This window comes from Phalaenopsis equestris, unplaced genomic scaffold (genome assembly GCF_001263595.1).
Source record: "Phalaenopsis equestris unplaced genomic scaffold, ASM126359v1 Scaffold000224, whole genome shotgun sequence".
In the NCBI taxonomy this organism is placed as follows: Eukaryota; Viridiplantae; Streptophyta; class Magnoliopsida; order Asparagales; family Orchidaceae; genus Phalaenopsis; species Phalaenopsis equestris.
In genome coordinates, this window is record NW_018164666.1 from 4,749,008 (window position 1) to 4,758,088 (window position 9,081).

General features: G+C 35.1%; 1 protein-coding gene across 2 annotated transcripts in view; it reads left to right on the forward strand.

Moving 5' to 3' along the window:
• Positions 1–9,081, forward strand: part of LOC110023355 (transcription factor tau subunit sfc1-like) — a 54,495-nt gene that overhangs the window by 38,129 nt on the left and 7,285 nt on the right. For both annotated transcript variants that reach the window (XM_020722733.1, XM_020722734.1), the window contains one exon: positions 3,926–4,070. In XM_020722733.1, coding sequence (XP_020578392.1) covers positions 3,926–4,070 — 145 coding nt within the window. The remainder of the gene's footprint in view (positions 1–3,925; positions 4,071–9,081) is intronic.

Consider the following 9,081-nt stretch of genomic DNA (forward strand, 5'->3'; position numbering starts at 1 on the left):
CTTAAGGACTAAAGTTAATGAGTTTACTACTTTTGAGGATATTGAGGTACTGAATTTTAACTAAATTATAAGTAATGAATGATTATATAAATTGATATTATCATAGAATGGGAAATAAGCACTCATAGATCTCATCATATTATTTTTGTTTTATATTTACAGAAGGCCATCAATAACTTTCCTAAAGAAAATTCATTTTAGAGTGAAAAATTTTAGTGTCGTACCTATATAGAATAGTCACAAAATCAATCTGAAACCTTGATTCCCTACATATGAGGTATAGTTGATCGGATTTACAATGCGGTGATTATCATAACAATTTTTTACAAATAAGTGAGCAAAATTGTCAAAGTTAAGAGTAACAAAATGAAAGTACTCAAAATACTTTTATGATGGCTTTAGTTATCATACATTATAGTTGGACCGGCTTCTTTCAATAATTAAACTTTCAAATTGCAAATTGGAAAAATAAAAATAGTCTATACCACGATGGTGGTTATATTGATAGCAATTTTCAAATGAAAGGGATCCAATGAAAGGGATCCTATTAATGAAATTTCTCCAAATTCTAATATAAATCATTTAACGTTTAAATTTTGATACTAATGTGGAAGATTTAAAATATTGCAAAATTGAAACATTTTCAAGAGGAATTTATTGCTTAAAAACTTAAAGCAACATTTCATTCAACCTCAATAATAAATTGTTTAGATTATAAATTTTAAAAAAACCTTGATTCACAAAAACAATATAATATATATATATATATATACATCTCATCATTTTTTTGTCTCATATATATTTATATATATTTTTTGAAAGCCCTAGGGCTGATTTTATTGAAACAGAAAGGATACATAAATGTTGTATGAGAAGAGTCCAAAATAGGCTCCCTACCCATACGATACAAGTACAGTAATACCCCAACAAAAAGATACAGATAGACTCAATAAAATGTAAAACAAATTTAAAACATGCAGAAAACAAGTAGTTAGAGACGAACCAGTTTAGTTCTGCCTTTTCCTTTAGTTTTAGGAGCGGAGTCAAATAACAAACTTCGAAGAGTCGTGCCATTGTCAGGAGTAACCAAAGTACCATCCATTAAGTTTCCAAGTTAGAGTGTGCCCCCAGCTTTCTTCTTCCGCCGAGAAGTGTAAACCTATCATTCTTCATCTGAAGACTGGCTCATGTGATCATCGGTCTGATTTGATGTTTGTGATCCTCAGTCTGATTTGATGTTAGAACCGCAGTAGGATGAGAGACAGTCGTTGCCACCGTTATAGGTTTCAATGCATGTGAAGTGTGAATTGTTACCTATGCACCTAATGCTTCTTGAATAGGAGTTGCGAGACTATCCTGATTTTCGGTTCGAACATTATCCGTTGTAGTTTGGTCAGGAGAAAGGATCCCAGGGGCAGACACCAACTTCTGTCTTGTGGTGATTCCCTCATTAGGTTGGTCATCGGGTTTGTTGAGAGCGCGTTCAGACACATGGGGTGGACTAATAGTGCTTTTGACTACTAGTTCTCAACTATGGGTGCAATCTGAAACATTTTTTCTACGGGTGTTCAAATATCTTGCAACGCTTGCAATAGTAAGGTTTTTGTTTCATAATGATTTTTTGCCAATAATCATTATGAGCAGAGGCAAGCCAGACTTTTTTAACATCTAGTAGTGTAATATCTCTTTTTAAATCAAAATTCTTGCAATAGAGGACCTTGAGAAATGAATTGTAGGTAAGTCTACTTGCAAAGATGTTTAAAGGATAGTCCCAATTGCATATAAGATATGTAGGTCAAAGAAATGAAGCTTTAGTTCAGGTAATGAGACTCAGATAGGTGCAATTGGTGGTTCTTGACTGGGATCAAAATTAGGGGTCCATTTGAGCAATTTCATATGTTTGCCATCAATTGTGATGAATTTCTTTGAGAAAATCCTCGTGTAATCATCTTGTATGCTCAGTTGTATCATAACATGCCTTCGGTCGAAATGACCCACCTGTCAATCCTCAACCAGTTTGAAGTCTTCAAAAACATTCCTTATGATCTCTATCTTACGGTAACCTAATTGGAATTTTCCAACTAGTGTAAATTTGTATTTTTCTGCACTGAGTTGAAATTTCAGCGTCAGAGAAGAAAATTGCTGGTTTGCCCGACTTTTTCTCTACTTTTTGATGAGATTGCAATCGTTATTTACTGAAACAGAATCATAGTAAATTTGCGGGAATACTGCACTATCTGTGAGTTGGAAAGGAGATCTGCGTTTGTGAACTACTGTAGCATAGGAAAACCCTGAGGCCAGTAGCGTGCTTCACATAATCACTGCAGCAAATGACGCAATCGATACACGAGCAATTGAGCAGTCGAGCAGAAAATGTGGCGGAGCAGTCGAGCGGCCTTGATCAATCTGCAGCGCGCGCAGACGCTTGCAGCAGATGACGCAGACGGCGCAGGCGACGCAACAGGCGAGCAGTCGACACAGCAGACCAGGCTCGACGAAGCGACGACGCAGAGACGATGCAACAGGCGAGCAGGCTCAACGATGCGAACTCCTCCGTCAGCCAGAGCCGTAGACGAAGACGGGAATGATCGAAACGAGCGAGCGAAAACAGACGTCTGTTTCGTTTTGAGCTAGGGTTCGCCATGAGCGAAAACCCTAGCAGAGCGAAGGAGACCCATCACAATCATTATATATATATATATATATATATATGCGTGCGTGTGTGTTTTGTGTTTTATTATTTTTGACCCAAGTTCATATCTTTACATAGATCCTACCCAAAATTGGGATGAATAAATGTGAGTTAGAAATTTAAAAAAAGTTTTTTATTTGTTTAATTTTCAATCTTATTTAATTTTAGAGCCTGAATTATCAACTAATGCCTTGGATTATTGTTTTTTTCCCCCACTTGTTTGGGATTTAAATCTAACACATCATTTTCACCATTTTTTGCAGTAATACTAATCTTATGCAACAAACTATTTGAAATGATTAAATTGTATTTACTATCAACTGTGAATATCTAAGTTAACTTATGTGGTAGATAGACAATACTAAATGGACATTTCTATTTAATCCAATATTTATGACCAGTTGTTTGAAAAAACTATCAATAAAAATGTTAGGCTGAGTTGAATACTTATAAGTTAGGTAAATATATGCTCCCAAACGCTTTTGCGTCCAGTGATTTCTTCGACGACTTATTGTGGCCTCCTCAATTTGGTTTATTTTGCTACTTTACTGTAATACTGGTTGTTTAATGGGTTATCTGATTTATTGGGTAATATTCTTCTCCAATTCTCGCATCATCCTTCTCTTGCCTTATTGGAAATCCTTGGATGTGGTATTTGTAATTCTTTTCATGGATGAGTTTTTATTTCGGCAAATCTTTTTTATTTTACCCTATATATATATATATTATATTTTTGGAATGTTTAGTATGATTTACTCCAAGTTGATACAATTCTGGTTTCAACTTATGTCTGAATTTCAACTCTTGGTGTAGCTTTTGTGGTTCTAAGTTTCTATTCATTGTTTCACATAAAATAATATTGAATTTTATTTGAATTGATTTTCCTTACAAATATAGAATAATTGTTAGAAGATTAAGAGTTTGTGACTTATAAATTGTGTACAATTTACATGAATTTTCTTTTTTCCCAAATTAGATTTTTATTAGAAATCCTAAACCCTATGGCATCTTACATCACAGTGGTTGTTGCTTTGGGATTCAAATTGCTTTGCTCCTTGAACAAAACCCTGGAAGAGCATTTTAATATTTGAAAAATTGTAGTAAATTTGGTTGTTTATTTATTTATTTATGTTTGTTTTTGTTTCATTTGATACTATTGTAACCATGAAACCGTAAATGCTTAATTTTTTTTTTTTAATTTCAGCAGTCTTTGCTAATCATACATTTTCTCAGTGGTCGGTTGAAGCATAAGTGGAAGGATATATGCAAATTTCGAGTATGGCCGTCAAAAGCCTCTAATTGTTTGCAGTTATTTGAACTTGATGATGATTACATTCATCAAGAGATTAAAAAACCTACAACTATGACAACTTGCTCGGTGAGTTCTCCTTTTAATTTATGGATTGTTCGGTTGTGTAAAAACTGTGTAAATTGTTTACATAGAAAATAGTGTTTTTTGTGTGCTTGATGTTAAGTTAATTATGTTAGGTCAGTTTCTCTTCAGATCTGATGCAAAATGGATGCAGTCAAATTGATCACATTTACTTTTCGGGTGATTTTCTTTGTAGGGATTTTAATTAAGCCAAATCAATCAACCACTTCTTTCTAAATTTTAACTTATGATATTCCAAAACCAAAATTATATTAATAGAAGAGGGACGTCAATGACAATTCGTTTAGGAGTATGATTGACGTGTCATGTCATGTTATTCTTCAGCAAGGTTGTTAGTCACAAAATACCTGAAAATAGTGAAATTTTGAAGAAATATATTGATATATTTTCATTATTGTGTTTTTTGAGTTTGATGATAAAGCCTTCTTTTACTAGTAATAAATTTTTACTGTATTACAAAATGCGAAGGAATCTCTATGGCTTTTCGTTGAATTTTGGAAGATCATAAAGTTGTGAAAAGTTTTAAAATGGCTAGTCTTGGCGAGAAATGTGCGCGCCATGTTTGTATTGCAGTCATTAAGGATATGGATGGCTAGAATCCAAAGTAGCCTTGGTTGATACAAATTTCGCATATTGTTGGACTCCGACCATTCTTTTCCCATTCTTACTTGGTATGTTTAGAATGTAAGTTTATTCTCTTCGCCATGTCACTTGTATTGTGGTGAGATTAAATGTATTGAGACTAGCCAATTAAAGCCGAAGTCTTAAGTAAGTTAGATATTATGTTTATATTGTATTTTTTTTTAAATAAAAGAAATTGATATAGGTGGTAATGTAATTGGTAGCATTAAAGTTGTATGCTCAATGGAGAGGAGCTCTTCATGATATTAGATATATCATGGCGGCTACAGGGCAAATTTAGTAGATTGGAAATACGATTGACAAGTGCATATGGATCACTATTAGAATTATAGCATTAATAATGCAAGGAGAGAATGCAGTAAGGAAATGATTTAGGACATTAGAACTTGGAAGAATGAAAACTAACAATATAATCAAATGGGAAACCTAACAAGTGATGCGCATGCAACCGCTCAAACAGTTGCAAAGTCATTTCCCTTTCTCACAATTGTTATATAGGCTCATAGTTCGTCTATATAGGCTCATAGTTTGTCGTGCTCCCACTAGCAGTGCTCATTGCTCGTAGACCTCCAAGCTCCAAGTTGCAGGCAACCTAGTCTTGGCCCTTATTCTCTACCTTGACTCTAAATCCTAATCTAAAAAATATGAAAATCTCGTTATAAACATATTAGGCATGTCAGATGTTCGTAGGGGAAAATATGTTTCTTAATTCTTGGTATATTATGATTTGAGCTATCAACCTCAGACACCTCAATCAAGGAAGACACAAGCTTCACTTAGACCATTAAGGCATATGCCTCGAGCAAAATTTTGGGTTCATCATGGTAAGGCGAGCCTAGAGGTGTATGCCTTGAATGTGTTTTAATTCATCCTTGAAGATGAGAAAAAATAACGCAAATTAGAGATACTGATAGTTTTTAGAAGAGTCCAAGTGTGGAGAGCAAGAAATCATTTGCATTAAAAAATATTAACATGTTATGATCTCTAGAGGAAAAATCTTGAATTATATGCTTCTAGGTTTAATCTAATAAGAATATGATGGGGGTCAAGTTGCATTATCAATTGCAAATCCAACATGAATCTATGGATAATCTAAGATTGGGATGGCCCTAGGAAAAAATTTCAAACTAATCTGAAAGTAAATGGAAACTTTGACTTATGGGTCTAATAATTTGGGAGAAGAATGGGCAGGTCTACTCTGGAAGGCAGAGTATTACTTGTGTTGAGGTGGTTTTGAGCCTTATTGAAAATTAGAGGAGGAAGCAGGTTGGGAAACTACTCCCCATTAGCCTTAGCAAAAGAAAAACAAGTGCAATAGGGCACTAAACAAAAATAAAAAATATGAATGGCGGAGGAATGGGGGTAATTGAAATAGAACACAAAGCATTGCGGAGATCCATTTGCGCTAAGGATTCACAGGATGTCAACTGGTATGGGTGAGCACTAACATGGTGAACACAAGCACACGAGCGTAAGTGTCGGAGAATGCGAGTAGCGAAAGCTACAAGGTATGTGAGTGTGAATGATGATGGTAGATAGTGCTGTGAGCGCAAGCAACAATGGAGAGCTTAGGATAAAAATATGAACATCTTGATGTATCTTGTTGGCTAAGGTTTCTATTGCAATTAAATAATTCTATAATGTGAATAGCATAAATTGCATTTGAAAGTCACAATTTCAGAGGCCATCAATTAAAACTAGGCAGTTTTCTTTTAATTTAAGCTTGAGATAAGAAATTCATACCAAAGCATGATTCTGTAATAATTTCAATTAAAGAAAGTTGACTTGTAAAATCAAAACCATTAGAATTTATATTCACAATAAGAAAACTAGATGTAACTATTTTAACCAAATTCAATCACATTCGTAAAAAACTATTGAATTATATAGATGAAAGAAGAATATAAGAAGATATCACCAATTACAACATGTCATGTTGGTCGAAATAGATGACTTCATCTGATAATTGTTAGTCACTTGTGCGCTAGATTTGAAGGAATCAACATCCAAACAATATGTATGGTTGAGAAAAACTAAATAAAATTTAATTATACGCCATTTTTTTTTCGCATTTATAAACATTAAAACTGCGGAAGTCTACAATCTTTGGAATTTCTCTTACAACAAAACTATACAAATATTTTGAACTTTAGTGTTGAAATCTTGTGAATGAATATTCAGCAGTGCACAAAGCTGACGTAGCGGACAATGCAGAAAAGGAGGTGGTCACTACTTTTATCTTGAAATTATTCGACTCCACGAGCAAAGAGATAACAAACCGAATCCACGGGCAACAACTCAAATTGACCAATAACGAGAGTAAAGTCTCAACAAAAAAATTCTTTGTTAATCTGGAAATAAAACTTGGTGGTTACGAGCAGAGGTGGGTATTATATAGACTGCAAAACTATAACTTTAGGATAGAAATAACTCAAATAAAATAGTTGCTACAATTGTCAAAAAATAGATAAGGAAATCCCAATTAAAATAAAAAATCAAGACTTGAAACTGGAGCAGTAGATGGCCAAATAAAGACTCCCAAATGGGATCATAGGAATCCAAATTAAATAAGGAAAGAAATAGTGGTTGGTAATGAGGCTCGTAATTGGAAATTCTCCCTTCGTGCTTGGAATTCTCGATAGGTTGTTCTACATTAGCCTCCTCTGCTTAAAAAGAACTTGACCTCGACTTTATTACTTGAGAAGATGATACATCAAGAGGATGATATTTAAACAAATCAATGACAATGAAAGTAGGAGAAATCACTATATCTTTCGGAAGATCCACAATATAAGCATTATCATTAATTTTTTGCAGGATATAAAAAGGGCCATATTCTTGTCTTTTAGCTTGCTGTACGTCCCCCTATTGAAATACTTGAGCTCTTTGCCTTTATAGGCAACTGCCTTGTACTTGGCATTGGATTGTTCTTAACATTTTCTACACCTCTTCTTGAATGTCCTTGATTCGATCCGTCATATTTTCTGCTGTGATACTCAACCTAGGGAGTTTTGGCAAAGGAACCAAATCTAAAGCATGGCGTGGAGGACAAAAATAAACAATTTGGAATTGGGTCCTCCCAAGAGCAAGATCCCACTGTATCTGTTTCCCTCTCGAAATACAGCGAATTGAATTCCCAGTAGTGTGTTTCACCAATTTGTCTGATCATCGGATTGAGAGTGACTCGTGCTATTGAAATTTAGGGATGCGTCAATTTGCCTCTATTAAGTCCGCCAAAAACAACTCAAGAATTTTGTGTCTCTGTCTAAAGTAATGGCTTTGGGAACCGCATGTAAACTAACCACCTCTTTGAAAAGTAAATTTACCGTGTGTGTTGCATCTAAGTTTTTTCGCAAGCAATAAATTGAGCCATTTTGGAATAGCTATCTGCCACAACAAATATTCAATCAAATCTGTGTTGGGTTTGAGGAAGGTTCCGGATGAAATCCATAGAAAGATCTTCCCAAGTCGTCGTCAGAACAGGTGGGGCATATAAAGGCCCGTATTTTGAGAGTGACCTTTGGACTCCCAACAAACAGAACATCTTTTGACATGACTACCAATATCCCTCTTTTGTTGTGGCCAATAATACCTTTGCTGTAAGAGCCACAGTTTTATCGCGACCCAAATGTCCACTTAAACCTCTACCATGTAATTCGTGAATTATGTGCTCTCGTAGTGAACTCCTTGGAATGCACAATTGGTTGTCTGAAAACAAATAACCCTCTTGAATACACATTTCGCCAACGAAAGGTTCTGACTGACATTTTGCCCATATATTCTGTAAGTCTTCATCGGCTGCATACAACTTCTTGAGACATTCAAATCCAATTACTTTCGTCCACATTTTGACTAGAAACGACTCCTTCCTGCTTAGAGCATTAGCCTCCCGGTCTAATAGACCTGCTTTATGCTTCAAGGTGAAAGTGAAGCGTTGTATAAACGAAATCCACAGAGCATGCATCCGGTTGACACTATTCTTTTTGTTTATAAATCTCAGCGCTTGGTGGTCAATAAATGAGATAAACTTCCTCCGGACTATATAGTGTTCCCAAACTTTCAAGCACGAAAAACATCATACAATTCCAACTCATAAGTACACCACTTCTGGCAAGCTTCACCGAGTTTCTCGCTATAAGAAGTAACCGGTTGACCATCTTGAGAGAGTGCAACGCCAACTGCAACAATAAAGATGTCATATTCTACTTGAAACAACTTTTCAAAATCTTGCAGTGCTAAAACTGGGGTCGTGGATAATTCCTCTTTGATCAACGCAAAGCTTTGTTCTGTTGCTGCTCTCCGATAGAATTTTCCTTTCTCATGCTTTTTGTAATTGGCGCGACTATCCTGCTGA